Source organism: Cardiocondyla obscurior, linkage group LG04 (genome assembly GCF_019399895.1).
Source record: "Cardiocondyla obscurior isolate alpha-2009 linkage group LG04, Cobs3.1, whole genome shotgun sequence".
NCBI lineage: Eukaryota > Metazoa > Arthropoda > Insecta > Hymenoptera > Formicidae > Cardiocondyla > Cardiocondyla obscurior.
The window spans coordinates 10,238,094-10,256,362 of record NC_091867.1 but is presented as its reverse complement, the minus strand read 5'-3'; the positions used below and the strand labels follow the sequence as shown (position 1 = coordinate 10,256,362).

The following is an 18,269-nucleotide window of genomic DNA, read 5'->3' as shown; positions in this document are numbered from 1 at the left end:
AATTAACATTTAGTTTCTATGAACTGGAAAAAAAAAAAAGAAAAAAAGAGATAAAAATGTAAATTAAATGTTGGCGGGGAAAAATGTGATTCGCGAGCGTGATTGGTCAGCAACGGCGGCGAGACGCCAGATGACGCTGGCAGGATGATGACGGTAGTGACGGCGACTAGAGACGCCATTTTGTTCGCTCGTTGCATCGCAGGCAAAGTGAGGGTGTAGCGTGCAAGCGCGAAAAGAGATCGTCGATCTGCCGGGGCAGACGGGACAGTGTTTCAGCAAATTCGTCGATAAACGCGTTTGCTCCTCGCCCGTGCGCCCTTTTCCATTTTCTTTTCCCTCTTTCCTTTCTCATTCCCCTTCCCCCTCCGTTCCGCCTCGTGTCTCTCTTTATCGTTCCTCGTCGAGCTGCGGTGGAAGCAGCAAGCAGCGTTGATGATTGGGATTCCGCGGGACGATCGGCACAAAATCACGGTCAAGATCCGCAACAACATGAAGAGGAGCTCGAGTCGCGACACTCCGCCTCCTCGCGTTAAACGGAGTCGGTCTTCCATGGGACGGTAAGTGATTTGTCGCGGCTTACACGGCCGTGCACGGAACGCCAAGCCCGAGGCAGCTATCGCGTCTCTCGCCCTTTGCGTCTCCCAGTGACAGCAGCTTGACGTTTCCCCGTCGGCCGATCGAATCTCGCCCGACGTGCGTGAGCTTCGTCTTCTTTTTTTTACCCCCCTTTTCTCCGCCCAGCTCGGAATCTTCCATCTGTATAACAATAGCCGTCGTTACGCAGCACTAACGACGCCATGGATTTTCTTTCGAGTTCGTCGCAACCGGGTACATGTTGAACGTAGTTGCATCGCGACGTAACGTGCCTTCCCGTTGCTACGGGCTAGCTAAATATTTGCACGTCTGCGTCGTTAATCGACGACGGAAAGATTTCTACAAATTAACAATAATTTTTAGGTATGACGACTCCAGTGACGAGCGCATCAGTCCGGAGAGGATTCGACGACGAAGCCGAGGCGCCCGGAGCCCGAGCCCACCGACGCGGGCGTCGTCTCACGCCCGCTACGTCGAGTCCCATCGCGATGAATATCTACGGGCGTCGCGGGACATGCCGCGAGAGCGACCCTACAGCTACAAGGTGCTCTGCGTCAGTTCCATCCATCCGAAGGCCAGCGACGAGGTAATCAAGGATACTCTGTACAGGGAGTACAAGAAATTCGGGGAGTTCTCTATACAAATATCGCACGAGCCGGACGAGCGCGTCGCATATGTGTGCTTCCGAAGCTCGGAGGACGCCCGGGACGCCAAGCACGCCAAGCCGCGAATCATCATGTACGATAAAATGGCCCTGGTGGAGCCTGTGTACGACAGAGGCGAGACTTACCGTCGCCCGCGATCGATCACGCCGCCGGATTACGAAAGGTATTACGCTAGGTCGCCAGGACCTACCGATCGGCACAGACCCCTCGAGCGATACGAGCGTGTGTACGGGCCACCGGTGGGTATCCCGCCTCATCGCGAGATGCGCCGTGAGACCATCCCGCCGCCGCATCACGAGTTCGTCCGGCCGCCTATACATCCTCATGGACCACCGCACGTTCATCCAGGACCCCCTCATCACTACGGACCACCGCGGCACATGATGATGCGCCACCCAGTTCACGGATTCGAACGAGTGGAAAACAAAAAGGACAAGTTCCCTAATTATCTGCACCACGTGTCACCGGAGGACGATCCTCTTGCCACCAGAACTCTCTTCGCCGGTAATCTCGAGATCAATATCACTGAGGAGGAGCTACGTCGGATCTTCAGCAAATACGGCATCGTTGACGACATCGACATTAAACGCCCGCCACCTGGCACCGGCAACGCGTATGCTTTCGTGCGCTTTCAAACCTTGGATATGGCTCATCGGTGCAAGGTTGAACTTTCCGGACAGTACATTGGCAAGTTTCAATGTAAAATTGGATACGGTAAAGCTACTCCGACGACTCGGATATGGGTAGGCGGCCTTGGACCGTGGACTTCCGTGCCACAGCTCGAACGGGAGTTTGACAGATTTGGCGCAATAAAGAAGATTGATTATATCAAAGGCGACAGTAACGCATATATCCTGTACGATTCTATCGACGCCGCTCAAGCAGCAGTTAAGGAAATGAGAGGCTTTCCTCTAGGCGGCCCAGATCGCAGATTACGAGTAGACTTCGCCGACGTAACGCCAAGCTTTGGCTTCAAGCCTAGATCGTACACCGAGGAAAGTAGCGACTTCAGACCACGCCCAGTCGACTACGAGTCGCCGTACGATCCTTATGCGCCTGATAGTGAGTTTGGTTACGGCCCGAGGAACTTCCGTGGTGGACGAGGTAACGCGCCGTGGCACGACAGACGAGGAAGCAGCCGTGGCGGTTATAGAGGTTCATATCCCGACGGCTACGTACGCGATGAAACTGACTGGCCCAGCAGAAGACCGCCGCCCGAGCTGGAGTACGAGACGCCGCGTGGATTGAGACGATCGCTCTCGCGTGAACCGGGAGTGGAGAGATCGAGGTCACGTTCACCGCGTAGGCGGCAGATTGACTCGGATTCGGACTCCGAGAACGCTCGCACCGGAATGCTGTCGACGTCCCGCACGCTACCAGACGTAGCGCGCAAATCTATTGCAGTTTGGCAAGGCGCGCTGATACTGAAGAACTCGCTGTTTCCAGCGAAGTTCCATTTGACCGATGGCGAGACGGAAATAATCGATTCCTTGATGAAAGACGAAGAGGGTAAGCACATGCTGCGCATTACGCAACGATTGCGCCTTGATCAGCCGAAGCTAGACGACGTGTCGAAACGGATCCAAACGTCAAGCTCACACGCGATTTTCCTTGGTTTGGCTGGCTCAAGTACAGCCATCACAAATGACGACGCCAATGTGCAAACGCGGCCGCTGCGCAATCTTGTATCCTATTTGAAACAGAAAGAAGCTGCCGGTGTAATATCGTTGCTGAACAAGGACACTGAAGGCACCGGCGTGCTTTACGCCTTCCCACCTTGTGCATTCTCAACGGAACTTTTGAAACGCACGTGTCCCAGTTTAAGCGAGGAGAGTCTTAAAGAAGACCACTTGGTGATTGTGGTGGTCAAAGGAGGTAGCGCCTAAGAAAATCTTAGTATCGTCTTGTGTCCGTATTTTCTATATCGTAAGTGCGAAGATTTTTCAACGTGCTAACATCCCTCAAGAGTCTTTTTCCACCCTAATTATTTGGTAATGAAATGATTCTCTCAAAATGGATTGAGCAACAAGCACGACATTTCGTAAAATTTTGTTAAAAAAATTAATTTAATGAAAATATTTGTATTTTATTTTATTTTTTTTGTGACGCTTAGTCCTGCAAATCTACGTTTTGAATACTAATTCGAACAGCAAAATATACAGATGTACAGCAGTACATATTTTATGTAAAAAAAAAAAGAAAAAAAAAAAGAAGAATGAGCTTTTTTTTATCTATTTCATAGTTTGTTACACATTCAATTATATGTATAGATAAGCAAGTATATTGTTAATATTAAAATGTCGTAATTTAGGTAGTCCATTTTTGGAGAAATATTTTCTTACCAAAACGATCATAGTGGAAAGATCTCTTAACTGCTAAACAATGTACAGAATTGTGAAGGAAGGACTTGTGTTTTTTGATTGATGTAAGTATTTCATTTTCTACTGGCTTCCAGACATGAGTTTTAATCTCATACAATTGTAGACGGAATCGTTATAGTACTTTGATACCTTTTTTTATACAAATGTATATTGCACTGAGGAACACGAATGGTCAGATATATTAATGTTATATCTTGCAATCAGATGTGTGATAAGAATTCGTAGCGCCTAATCGATTCGAGTTTACTAATCGAAATAGATTTACACGAAATTAGGAATCTATGTGCGTGTATATAAATTCGAAATTAAATCGAATTACAGGCAACGAGAGTTTTTATCACGAAGACTTGTATAGTTGTTAAACGCGGTGGATAGATAAAAATAATTTTGAATCATTACTGAGAGATATGCTTTACATAGTAATCTTGATTTATGATATACTTTTCCAGAATTATGACTGCTTCGTAAATACGCATTATCGACGTTATTGCTGACGCTGAAAGATCAGAGTACTTATTCTCCATCAAAAAACACAACTTTGGTACCGTTCCCTAGTTAGATTTATCGGGTAGCAGCGATTACCAAATGGTAAAGTTTCCATCAACAAGATAGTTATCGATCATATTGGATATTGTAATCCTCATTACCGCAAGTGATGCTATAATTACTTTAAAAAAGTGTAACGTAAGAATTTATTTGTATTATATACATATACATTGTCAACTATCTTATATATTAGTAACGATATTGTGCACAGTTCTTTCACATTTGCAAAAATATGCATACAGTATATATAAATGTAATTGATTTTATTCATTAGAGTGCGCGATGAATATTTCGCTTTAAAATAATTAAAAAAAAAGAAAGAAAAGATTATATAATTGTAGATTCACAGAAATATCAAGTCTATACGTTTTCATTAAATATCAAGTTTATATGTTTTCATTGACAAAGCTATAGTTTTAAATTATACTTTCTTAAAAAATGATAAATCGTACAAAGGTAGAGTACGTATGTTAATCAAACACATTGTGTTGCTTCCATCGCATAAAGACATCAGAACACACGTATAAGTAAAAAAAAAAATATAAAAAAAATAATTTTCGTAAAATCTTAATGGTAAAAAAAAAAATGTGAAAGGTCTGGATTAGAGTATATTTGATATGGAAAATTTATACAATTAACCGTTTCTCGATTTATTTCCGTAGATTTCTTTTGTGTGGTATAACATTTAAGTGATTGTGCAGTAAGTAAAATCCGTGAATGTAGTTACAAGTTTTCAAAGTTTAGACTGTGCCCAAGAGTGACGACAGTGAGGAAAGTAAAGAGCAATACCAGGAAGAGACAGAAATCTGTTTATTGTAAAATCTAAAGTTTATTACGTCTGTGTTTTTGTAATGCCAACAGCAGTTTACCTCTTTTTCAGTGAGGACTTGAGTTTAAAAAATTTTTTTTTTTTTTTTTTTTTCTTCTTCTAAAGGACAGTGTTTGGTGGCATTGACAAAAAGAAAGAAACGAGAAAAAGCAAATTAAGCTCTGAACATGTGTCTAGTGAAATGTAAAGAAAAAGTAAAGTGATTGTGTTCCGTATTTCTGTATGGTGGAGAACACCCGGACAGTGTTTGCAAGATATATTCGTATCTCTTTCAAATACTGTGGCGACAAGGGGGCGGAGCCGGGGTTATCTCTGCCATACTCGAATGCGACTGAAGGTGCAGTGGTTAAGTATAACTTAGTGTTTGAACGGAAAAAGAGAAAAAAAAAAAAAAAAAAAAAAAAAATAGATGCAGTTTATGTAGACAGAAAAAAAACAAAATAACAAAATGTGTCAATTTTCTTGGTACCGTTCTTCACCTATCGAATACGAGATTTCGGGAACACGGTTAAACGTTACAGTGACACGGAATTCCATAATGCTCCTAGATCCGAAGCGAGGCTTGAGGAAAATTAATTGCTAAAGGAAACAAAAGGGAAAGAGAAAGAAGGTATCGCAGAAGAGGTTTAGGGTCAGTAAAAAGCATCATCGGACGTTCGCGTCGAGTTAGAAACGTTCTCGTCGCGCCTCCTCGTTTAAAATGCATGCATGTGGCCGGGAAAATTGAGTAGACTGCTTTCGATTCTCGTAAGTTTCACATCATTCAATATATATATATTTTTTTTTTTTTTTTTTTAATTTCGTTAAGTGAAGTTTGTCGTGCAACAAATACATGGTGCTGTGATAACAACCGTTTAGCAATGACAATCTGGATCGGGGGTGGGGAAAAACGATCAGTAGGTCGTCAGATTCTAAGTGTTGTTTGTGCTAGCCGAAGGATCCACTTTTCTTGGTTTTTCCTTTTATTATTTTTTTTATTTTTTTATTTTTTTTTAGTTTTTCGCGCGGAAAAGGAGGCTGCCGTGTTCGTTCGCGTAACGTTCTCGCCCGTAAGAGCGTACGGCCGTTGTGACATCGTAGTGGTTTCTGTGGATTCCTGTGGATTCTTCCGTGCAGATCGCAGCGGATAAAGTCGCGAGTTAACTCCCCCGAAGCGCGCCGACTGTCGAAATTATCGGAAAGAGAAATATTTGACTAGCTGTGTCATCCTGCGACGTATCGAGTATTAATGTTTGTGCATCTGGAAGTATATAGTACCGCGCGGAGAGAACAATCGTAAAGAAAAAAAAAAAAGAAGTAAGGAATAAAAACTGTAGGATAAAAAAAAGAAAGGAGGAACCACAGTGCGTTGGCGGGCGAGAGTTCGAGGAATCCGAATCCCTCTTGCGATTCTGTGTGCGGGCCAAAGTGAGTTCTGCATCAGTGATTTTACCGCCGGTTTCGGTTCAGTATGCGTCAAGTGCTGTGCTCGTCGCCGCCTTCTTTCGGTATTGTCGCGTGAAAGGAAAAGAAAGAAACAAGCAAATTGTACCAATCTGTTTCAGAGTTCGCCAACGGAACGAAGAACAGGTAATCGCTCGCAATCGGAGACCCATCTCCCTTTGTTGAATCACTGTATCCAGATTTAAACAGAAAAAAAAAAAAAAAAAAAAAAAATAGAGAAAAAAGAATAAATTACGGACCTAAGATAATTTCACGCCAGTCTTCCTAGTTTCTCTCATGAATGTTTCGCGCGACTCGTGAGCTCTTACTCGACCGACCGTACTCGTGCTGCAGTTATTTGTTTATCGTACATTTCACGTGGGACGGCAGAAGCATTTTTTTTTTTATTCCACCGATGTCGAAATAAAACAAGGTAAATTTTAATTATTCGAAAACTCGACGCGATATTATTTAATGCAGCGAATTCGGTTTAGAGGTTAGGCGCGGATAATCAATCGATGCAAGCGCGCGATAATATATTTTTCTTTTTGCCTTTTTTTTTTCTCTTTTAATACAAGTTTTAATCGTATCAAGGTAAATTCCGCGTGTAATTTATTGTGTTCTTTGTTAACAAAGGTGGAAGAAGTGGAGGAACAGCTTGGCTGACGTAATTAATCTCCGAACGTGTGCAAGTGTCTAGCAGCACTCATAAAAGGGAGAAATGCATTTTATTTTCGTATATATGTACAGAAGATACAGGTACGTTCATTCTGACCATTATTTTTCTTTCGTCTCCGTTTTGCTTTTCTCACGGAAAACCCGAGGGTATCCGCCGTACACTCGTTTCACATCGATTGCAAAAAGGTGCGAAATTAATGCAGCCGAAAATGACGCGCTTTAGTCTGCAGAATCCGCCGTCCCGTAATATTGAAATAATTATATGCACTATAGCATTGTGCAAATAGAATCTGTTTTCCAATCTGCACACAAATAGATTTAAGGACAAGTTAATTATTTTCAAATTGTTGAATTTCACTTTCTGTTTAAGATTTATTTGACTCCATTTAAGTTTTTATAGCACATTCGAGTACGTGAAGGAGAAAAACGCGATAAAAATTGAAATAGAAAAAGAAAAAACCACCGGCAAACATCGTACACCTTTTCTTTTCGCTTACAATAAAATATAATTTAAAAAGAACGCACGCGTGTAAAGTATAGTATGCACTTAGCCAGCGAACGCGAACGTTATCACAAACGAATCAGTCGCTACAAAAATAACACATCAACATACATATCCCCGAAAAATGTTCGCGGTCGCTGTGTTCGTTCGGTGTTCATTCGCTAAGTGTATACGCAACTTTACTGAGAAGATCAGTATTGAGAGTTGTAGGAAAAAAAAAAGAAAAGAAAAAGTAGCGCCTAATCAAACGCGAGCGTGCGGAACACCCTCGATATCTCGATTCATTCAGACGTCCATGAGAAACGAAAGTTCAGGCGCCGGCTTACAATCTCGCTTTCGGAAAATATCTTTAAACCGCGGGGAATGTCTTAGCGACAGAAACGACGGTCACTTAAAACTAGCCGCTCAAAGCTTGCGTTCCCGTAAAGCAAGATTGCAGGCCGGCGCTCACGTGTGCGCGTGTGTATGTATGTGTGTCACGTGTATCATGTTAATTAATTAGCATGTTCAGTCTCCTCCGAGGGTTGAATTTTATGGAAGGCCGTGTTCGGTTTGAGAGATAAACCTTGCGAGAGGACAGACCTCTCTGATACGCTATGCTCGTCCTTTCTTTCTTCGAACGCTCCGCTTTTTTTTTCTTTTTTTTTTTTCTTTCAAAAATTTGGACATGACGAAAATATGACAAAAATCGGTCGGACGACGCTCGGCTTGGACTTGATCGGTTAAATGATGTACAGGGTGCCAATGCTGTTTGGGATACCCCGCATAAATATACTGTACACGTAATTTCAGATACTCTGTTGTCGTTTGACGCAACTGCTGAGAGCCCCGCGGAAATTTCATGGAAGTTTCCGAGGGGCACTCTAATAATTCTTGCAACCCGCAGCAAAGCTTGTAGGTAGAGTTCGATCTTTCGCAAATAAATCTCGATTCGCTTCCACCCTCACGTCGCTTTGTGCACGCGTCGGGTGTCTCTCGGCTTGACTTTTCCATTCTCTTTATTCCTACTCTAAAGTTACCTAGTATAGACAAGTAAATCTATGTCTAGTCTCATGCTAAACTCATAAACGAAATTATATCGCTTTCTGTATATATGTATATTTGTGTTTGTGTGTTCGCGCGTGTGTATATTTTATATCAGTCACAAAATCGTCGAAACTAAGCCTGAGGATAATTTGATTCGATACTACGATTGTTTAATGATTCAGTCGTAGCGTCATTACGGGCGCGTCGCCCGTATTACACGCAAAAAGGAGCTTAAAATTGTAACATTACCATTAAGCAAAAAAGTGACAAGAGCGCGCTGAAGCTTTTTGTTTTTTTTTTTTTCCTTTTTAATCAATATCGTAGAATCGAATTGAGGGGACGAGAGAGCTCGATCGAAAGCTGACCGATTTTCTCTATGATTTTGGCTTCTTCAAATAGCGCGAGAAACTGTTTGGAGCTTGAGTCGTGGACTCTGATATGTTTCGCATGCTGCATTATGAAATTCTGTTGTTAAACGCGGCTTTCTGCACTGAGAGAAAAATATAGTTAAATATATAGCCTCAATTGCAATTTTATAATATTTCTAATGAATAAATATAGTCGACTCAATCATGGTAGTGGAAATGGTTAAAGCAATTATATTCGTGATCAGAAATATCACAAAAAAATTAGTTGAAGCTGAAATTTTTCTGTCAGTGTTCGATGAAAAGAGGTCGGACGAGGTAGGGTCAGTTTTTCGCGTATCCCGGCGCTTCAGCGCAGCCCTTGCGAACCCAAGCTGAAAGCTTTATCTCCGCGAGCACCGTGTTTCTTAGAAGTATTAAAGTACATCGCGTCGCCGCATCATCGCGGCGGCCGCTGCTTATTCCGCCTCTTGCGATAGAAAGGGAGGATTATCTGAGGAGGAGCGACAGCGAGGGCCGTTCGTCGAAAGAGCGCCGACTCCCGGAAACATCGGTTGCCGATATCTTGCCATTCAATAAAAATCCCATCCGAGACTTCTCTTTGCGCGTCTTCAGGCAACTCCGACGTTTACTTAGTAGACCATTCGATGGGGGTACTGGTAACTTCGCGGCTGAGAACTTAGCTGCAGCTGAGCGGCGGGATACGGGTCGTAGCTCTGAAAATATAAAGAGAATTAGCGTTCATCATTTTTTTTTTATCTCCCGTGTAACTTCAACCCTGTCCTTGCGCGCGCCCGCCCTCGTTCGTTTAAAACGAGCTGCCGAGTTTTATTCACCTGCGCTCGCTTCTTAGACACCATGAACCTTTTCTGCGGGTAGTACGCGGCGCGCTGCGGGTAAAGGAAATCGTACTGCGGGCTAACATGATTGCCGTACTGCGCAGCGTCTTCGTACTGCTGGTCCAGCTGCTTCCCGTACTGCTCGTAATAGCTGGGTGGGTGGGTCCGGACTATTCCGATGTCGGAGGGCGACAGCGTGTCGTAATGCCGCGAGGGATACACCGGCGTCAGCCACGGGAGGGCTAGAAAAAGATGTAGGGGAGGATACAGAACTGGTGAAAAGACAGAAATTCTCCGCGCTAAAAAAAAAAATTCAACATTTTCCTTTTACTATTTTTATCTTAGTGTAGTCTTGCTTCTTCTTTTTTTTTCTTTTTTTTTTTTCTTTAATAATAGAATCGGACAATCGCCAATACGAACCATTTCTAGCATCCTCTTCGTCAAGGAAATCACTGTCGTCGATCTCGTACTCCTCGCCGGGGTACTTGCGCCAGTTTCTATTCGTGGAATAAAAATGTGGTTGATTATTAGAGATCGAATAACTATTTATAAATAATATTTGCGGAAACGCCTGTCGTTACCCGTTGCGCTGCTCGTTCTCCCACAGCGACAAAAGGGTCAGCATGTCGTTAGGATTGATGTCCAGGGACAGCTCTCGCTTGTATCTCGGCTGCTCGTAGTAGAACGGGAAACTACTCGTTAAACTAAAAGTAAAAATAAATTCCTATTTTAGATTCTAGAACTGGAGAACAGGGATTTAATATCTGGATGACTATTCACAGGGGGGAAAGTATATTAAAAAAATATTGTTACACGTTTATATAATGTTAAATTATAAATTTAAGTTTTTTCAATTATTCACCGTGTTCTTTTCGAATTAATTACCGCGAATGTTAATGTTTTTAACGACCAGTCGTGTAGTCGTTCGTCACGATAACGCTAACCAGAGGAAAAGCGGCGATCTAATCGCGGCTGTAAAAATTGTCGCTTTTCCCCGGCGACGATGCTCGCTTCGCGTAGATCGACGTCTCGCAATCTCGTTTTGGAATCGCTTCGTGAATTCATTATCATTTCACGGCGTTCGCGCCGCGTTTATATTTCAAGATTGATCGATGCTTATCCGTGACGCAAAGCGGCCATCGCCCAACGACGCGTTTCTACATCGCGCGCGCTATTCTCCGACGCGATGCTTTATCTCGCTGTCGCAGGCCGTCCTTTGTGAGCGCAAAACTCGCGATAGCTGCGTTCCAGGTTGTATTTCATTCAACGGCGAGGCGCAGGAACAATGCCGCGGACGACATCACGTCGATCGCGCGAAACAATCGCGGTGACGACTGTTGTCGATTTACGGAACGGAGTCGGCCCGTACGCGTGTTCGATAGTTATTACGATAAAACAATAGTTAACGATGCTTGGCAGAAGCCGATCGAACCGATAGACACTGACCGCGTTCCAGATATTCGTATAAATCATTGAGTTTTTCGACGCTTATCAGCGGTAGACTTTTAGTCCTTTGCGTCGCTCTTAAACTGATCACACGCTTTTACTTCTTCCATATATGCTTTTTTTTTCTTCAAATCCTAGACAGCTAATTCGAGACAATTTTTTTTTCTTCTTTATGATTATCGTATACACTGCAAATAGAAAGAAAAAAAAAATTAAATTAAAGTAAAATAAAAAAATTAAATTGAACTTGGGCTACAGGATGAGGATCTCGAATGCGCTAAAGCAGGTGGACACTTTGAAATTAATTTTTAGGAACCCGCCGTTTATAGTTTCTACAATCAATTCATCTGTTATCGCGTCCGTGGTTTTCTTTATTGATCCGCGTTCGACAGGACGTTTTCCATTCAAGTTTTCGAAACGGGGATGAGATTACTGGCGCGATAGCGGGTTGTCATGTGGGCGAGGGGGTGGTAGAGGCTCGTCTTGTCACACCCGGAAGTGTCGTCGATAAATCCGCGGGTCATGCTTGCCAGCTGATTGGTCGGGTATGCCGAACAATCAAGCTCTGACCTAGTTTCGCCATCCCGGCTCCATTCAGCTTTTCGTAGATCCGCTCTCCCACGGATACTCAACCGTCACCTCTACCACCATCATCGCCACCACCACCGTCACCCACCACCCTCGCCACTACCACTTGCGTCACGCGTATCGAGCGATTCGTGTGCTGCACCAAATTCTCTCACGTGTGTACCGGCCACATCCGTGCGCGCAAACGGATACGTATTTTTATTATCCCTCAAGTGGAACACTGGGTTAGTCCAGGGTGATTTTCGAAGGCTAGAATTGTTTTTTAAACTTAAAAATAATTCTTTTTTTCTTTTAACTTTTTTATTCCTAACACATTCTTTTTTTCTTAATGTTTGATGTATTGAGAGAAAACGAAAGAATATTTTTTAATCTTGAGGATAACAATTATTCCTACGCACATTTCGTTTCTTGTAAAATTTAATTCGATATGGTAGTTGTAATGAATATTATTAATTATAAATGAAATCTTTACAAGGTTTCCGATAAAGAAATTTTAATTATTAATTTAGCTGTTTCCTTTGGCATTGTGCAGCGCGCGCGCCGCCTGTTCCTTTTAATGAAAATATATTCAGAGTCCTTTTAGCGACGAGTGCTTCTATTATTATGGCGCTTACATCTAACAATAAGGACGGCGCGTTATGTAATCGCGTTTATCATAATGGAAACGGTTACCGCGCTGTGAGAACTTCATCGGGGAAAAATTAATTGTCGTCCGACGAAGTGGGTGACCCGTGACATTTGTGACAGTCAGGCGATGCATTCTCGTACAATTTTTTTTTTCTTTTTTCTTTTTGTGTAAAAATAATCGGCCGACGATGGCGACAACTGTTAACTTCGAGACGTTGACGTTGATAATGCCCGCTCGGCAGGAGCGCGTGCGTGTGCATATTTAATTTTAAACATTGGCCTCAGGCAATTCCGTGCAAAGTGCGCGGCGTTCGCATTCACGCGATTTCCTGAAATAAGATTTGACTCTCGATAAATCCGTATCGCCACTCGGAAGGGATATTTTTATCTCGCGCCGTCACGTCGCACGTCATTAAACGTTGCATTTCACCTGCTCTGTTTATTTATTTATTTTAATTCACGCGCTTTAATCATCGAACAGCTTCGGTCTTCAGCGAGTTTGGAACGAGAATCGGAAGCTGTTACGTTATCGGGTGTTAATATTTTTAATAATTTAATTCGGCTATGTCCTCGAAAATGCTAGCGAGCATACCTTGCGTAGCTTAAAAACAATCTTTGGTAACGATAATTTCTTTCTTTTTCGCTCTCTGCAAACGGTTCGATACGACTTCGGTCGTCAAGTCGACCACGGCCGTCCCTGCGCCGAGGGCAACGCCCTCACGAGCCTTCTCATCCCCCATTCAGAAGAAACGTTGGAGGAAAAGAGGGACGCCTGGTGGGCGAAAAGGGAGGAAAGGGTAGAAAGGGTGCGCGCACCCTGATGTATGGCCCTTGCGCGCTAGAGTACACCGAGTCGATTCGCACTTCGCGTTATCGCGCCAACTCAGCATGCGCCACGTTAAAAAAAGCGTTCTGCAAAGATAATTTAAACTATCAAACAAAAAAGAAAAGAAAAAAGAAATAAAAAAAAGAGAGAAAAAAAAAAAAGAATTACTTTATGAAACCCATTTTGCGCGACGTCGATATTTCATCAACGACAATTCAATACTAATCTTGTACCAAGAGAGGCTAGCCTCTTCGCATCGATCTCCATCTAAATAAAGTTTTGCAATCTTTCTCCCTTGCCTCTCTTCGGTCGTCGGGATAGCTCGTCTCGCGGTAGGCGAGGTCGTTACCGAGGCGTGGAGACCGCCGCCGTCCTCCTCTATTCTCGCTCTCGCCCCCTTTCGCGAGTTTCGCTTGCCTACCGCAATCTGAGAGCGGTTGCCCCCGGGAATATCGATCACGCCGGTTATCGATTTCAGGGAGAATTAGGAAAAGTAGGACGTAGCCACTTACGTCATCATAATTTTGTCCTCCAGAGATGGTAGCCGTTTCTTCTGGACCTGGCTAGCCGGTGGCTGCTGCGTGGTGCTCGGCCGCGCGGTCGCGGTGGTCATCACCGTTCTCTTACGGCGATCATCGCCCGCGTAATACCGCGAATACGGCATCGCATCCCACACTCGCGGTATGTCCTCCTCGACCTCGTTCACCATCGTCTTGCCGTAGCTAGAACACGTTGGTTACAGTCAGTCAATCGAAAGGGAAAAAAATAAAACAAAACGGCGGTGAAGTAAAAGTAAAAAAAAAAAGAAAAGAATTTAAGAACGCGTGGCTATCGAATATCGCGCGGCGCTCGAGGAAAATTAGGGAGATAGGTCGTTAATATTTAATTGCACAGCGAAACGATAAGCGCGAGAGATATATTTTACGTTTGTTTCGATCGAAGGGAACGTTAACGTTAAAGTCGACTCGAGGAATTAAGTTTTGAAACTTTTTTTTTTTTTCTCAAGCAAGTAGACTCACTCGTAGCTCTTGTCATATGGAGAATACGCTTGGTGCTCGTACGCAGCGTTGCTGGGCAATTTCTGCGCCGGTGATGGCTTCTCTTCCTCAGCGAGAGCAGCTTTTAAACCGCCGAGCCCCGAGGTGGCGATGGTACCTGCGCCTGTAAGTGAATTTCGAGGATGGAGTCCCTTCGGCGTGGCATTTGCCAGAAAATTTAATAACGCAAAATTTAATTCCTCAACGAGTAACTCACGTTTCTCCGCCTTCGAGGCGAAGGTTTCGCTGGCGGCGGCGGTCTTTGCGACTTGTCGATTCTGCTGGTTGCCGAACATCAACATCTCCTGCGTTCGTTTTGCTAAAATTTGCATCGCGAGGTGCGAAAGCAAATTAAAATTAAAAGATTAATTTAAGCGCGAAGAAGAATTAGCCGAATGATAAACGTCGCGAATAATTCAGGCATCCGAATATACAAAAGTGCGAATCGCGTTCGCAGATTCACGCGGATAATCTTACATTTCGGCTTCGTGACCTGGTCCACCTTCTTCGCGTTCTCCATCAGACTCGTAGGCAGGCACAATCCTATCGAGATCAGGGAGAACAGCCCCAGCACCAACCACGCCCAGATACCCGTCATCTGTAACAAAATAGCAGGATTTTTCATCGCTGACGCGCATCCGACGAAAATGTAGGTCCAGAAACAGGGCGCGCAATATTCCCTTTTTTTTCCATTTCACGCCCACGCCGGAAGATAAATTTAGCCTCGACTATAATTTTATATTTCGAACGATAAATAAAGCAACTATATTTTTTTTTTCTTTCTCACAGTACGGATCTCTCTCTCTATCTCTCTAAGCTATTTTCTCCGTCAATAAATTTTCCAGCCGGGCTCGCGGGATATGATACGGTTCCTCGAGTTTTATCAGCGATCGAAGCTATCAGGTCGCCGTACTAAAGAAACTTAAATGCCATGTAATGCCGAGGATCTATTTCCGCGATACGTCGAAAGACGGGCGTAAGAACAATAAGGGGCACTCGACAAAGGGTTTATCGTGTGCGTGTGTGCATGTGTGGGCGCGCGCGCGCGCATCTGCAGTTATATAAAAACATTACGTCGCGGAGTTCTATAAAAAAGAAATTTCTTCAGGTATGACGCCGCCGGCCTCCGGCCGACGACGTCACGACCCGATGTAATATACGTGGTTTAGTTTCTTCAGCTATGACGTTGCCGTATGACGTAGATAGTAAGAGAGCGACTTTACGTCACACATGTGTAACTTGACAGGTTGACTTTATCGAACTTCGTTTTATCGCGTGATAGCGATACGATCCCACGTGTATAAAAAGACCCTACGAGAAATAATAAATATCCTGGACTAGCGAGGGGGCGATTATTATTTTCGGCAGCCCGAAGGACTGTCCGTCGACGATATTGCGGATAAATTGTCGGTCGCGATTACAACGTCGATTAAGCTCACGTCTTGCATCACGTTCGTTAGCAGCCGCCAGATTTATTAAAAGTTTCACAACGACGAGGGGGGAAAGGGTGGCCCAGTTGTTTCGTATGTTACGCGAATTGAATTATCACTTAATTGCTCTCGATTGGCCTCTCATTACCGAATTACGGGTGCTCTCTGGGGGCGAGTTCAACCCGCGTAATTACGTGAACTTTAGCGGTGATGCTGAGAACGGCTGCGAAGAGTACCGCGCGGACGGTGCCACCTCGAAATGTCAGAGTTCAAAATTGCGTACGGAGAACGACGTGTGTTTGCGCAACTGCGTATTTACGAAGCACACGGCCAGCTTTGAGCATCGCCAACCGCACACGGTAGCTTAAGCGTAGAGCAAATAGCCAGCCTATTCGCATTACGCGATTCGGAAAATTCAGTTCGGATTTTGACGTTAAAAAAAAAAATCCACGACCTGTGACCTTTCAAATTTTACCGTAAAATTTCTTTTTCTTTTCCCTTTTTTTTTGTTGCAAAAGTTGCGTTAGTTTCGCGTTTTATGATTAATATTGTTAATTAAAATTTCACTCGGCCGCGTAATAGAATATCATTTTTCTCCGAATTGAGCTGAGTAGACGTGGACGTTGGTGCGCTCGCAGAAAATATTGTTACGGTTATTGCATACGATGCAACGATCTCGGTAAACGATCATTAAACGGGAAATTATTTACTGCGCTGGCGCTCGTCTATGTCCGAAACGAAACGGCGAGGTTTAAACAATTAAAACGAACCGTGGGATAACGCCAAACCGGATATAGTAGACCTAGAAATCGTACACTTGTTGCATCTACAAATACTATAGTCATTTATCGAGTACACGGCTGCGAGCCACATCGCCAGGTAAATCGCAATTAAAAATGCATTTCATTGAATGGGAACTCTCGTTGACGTAATGAATTCAGTGTTGCGTGAGAGCTCTTTCACACGCATGCGAACATCAACGCCGCGTAATTAATTTTAATTTATATAAAAACTGAAAATTGAAAAGCACTGGCACACACATACACGCTCACACACACACACACACATGCGCGTTATTTCAAAAGAAGGTAATGACAAGATTATAAAATTACATTTAACCCCCGAGTATCTACGGTACATAAACTTGCGCGTGTAAAACGAGTTATTTAAGTTTCTTGAAACTAGCACAGAAATGTGAATCTCCTGCCTAAAGATGCACGGAACTTAATAACGTAATCAGTGGGGTGAAGTGAAAATTTTGATTCGAGGCCACGCGCAACTACCTGTATGAATGCGCGAAAAGTAGCGCGGGTTCCGGAACGGGTGAAAAGTCGCGCTCGCAGTCGCGTTTGTTGCTCGAACTTCGAATTTCTTTTTTTTTTATCCCAAGATTATCCGACGTTTTCGACAGCCGGGGGTCGGGAGCGAAATAGTTAAATTCCCCGCAAGGGGTGCGAGGTGGATCGTCTACCTTTCGAGACGCAGCGACTTCGCCGGCTTGCCCTCTTACGCGGATGCCTCGTCCCTTCGCCCTTCGCCTTCCTCTCGCGGTAGTCCTTCGGCTGGCCGCCGCCGGGTGGAGAACAGACACGTCCTAGTGGATCCGCCGGTTCGGGGTGGAATGAGTGTCGGGGCTCGGCAGGACGAGTGGAAAAGCGGAGTACGGTCGATCAACCAACCCCCACCTTGGCACCCCCGTCTCCGAGTCGCGGTGGTGAGCACCCTACGACGACGCTGTTCGGCTGCGCGCTGCGTTTTCTCACACACGAGGCCGACGACGTGTGCACGTGTGTGTGTGTGTGCTGGGCGCGCACACAATCCCGCCGTTGATGTGAAGGAGACGTCTCTCTTTTTCTCTCTGCCCACGCGATGACCCAACTGCGTCTTCTCGACGGATCCAGGCTACGTGGCGTTGCGAGGAGCCGCTTTGCATGGGAATTATATTGTTATTTTCCTGTCGGCCGGCATTATCTCCGTCGCGCGCGCGACTCGAGACGCTACCTCGCAGCCGATACCGGGCGCGATCGACTTGAAAGTCACGGTGATCGGGGGGTGGTCATTTGCATCTCGCTAACGACGTCGAATACATAACGCAGTCTTTAATTTTCCACCTCCGTTTGAAGCCGTCCTTGCAGCGGAATATTTCTCAGGCTGGTTACATCCCGTACGAAGAATCTGCATTTTCTTCCTTTGTTTTTCTTTTCTGCGAAAAAAAAAAATGAATAAGAGAAAAGAATAAAAAGAAATACGATATTATTTGATGTCTACGTCGGGGACTTATTTGTAACTCGATATTTCTGTAACTCAAGTTTCTCTTCTGTAGCTCTTATTCTAATAAGTTTATAAAAATGAATTTTCCACGTGGAAGTAATTTTTATTTCTGTCTTCACTTCAATGTTAAATTTAAAGAAAAAGCCTGAGGTAGTACGCCAAAAACTAGATAATTTTCTGGAATTAGTCAAGGGAAA

General features: G+C 44.2%; 2 protein-coding genes across 2 annotated transcripts; one reads left to right on the top strand and one right to left on the bottom strand.

Annotated features, from left to right (window-relative positions):
* Positions 1–32: 32 nt before the first annotated feature.
* On the top strand, positions 33–5,114 carry Nito (RNA-binding protein spenito). Its single transcript, XM_070655075.1, has 2 exons — positions 33–557; positions 958–5,114. Exons 1-2 carry the CDS (start codon positions 433–435, stop codon positions 3,143–3,145), a joined length of 2,313 nt encoding a protein of 770 aa, XP_070511176.1. The 5' UTR covers positions 33–432; the 3' UTR covers positions 3,146–5,114.
* Positions 5,115–7,146: 2,032 nt separating this feature from the next.
* On the bottom strand, positions 7,147–17,434 carry LOC139101725 (prohormone-2). Its single transcript, XM_070655098.1, has 9 exons — positions 17,273–17,434; positions 14,849–14,969; positions 14,589–14,690; positions 14,354–14,495; positions 13,847–14,056; positions 10,429–10,551; positions 10,268–10,344; positions 9,845–10,089; positions 7,147–9,724 (listed from the first exon to the last, which is right to left on the bottom strand). Exons 2-9 carry the CDS (start codon positions 14,967–14,969, stop codon positions 9,641–9,643), a joined length of 1,104 nt encoding a protein of 367 aa, XP_070511199.1. The 5' UTR covers positions 17,273–17,434; the 3' UTR covers positions 7,147–9,640.
* Positions 17,435–18,269: the final 835 nt, after the last annotated feature.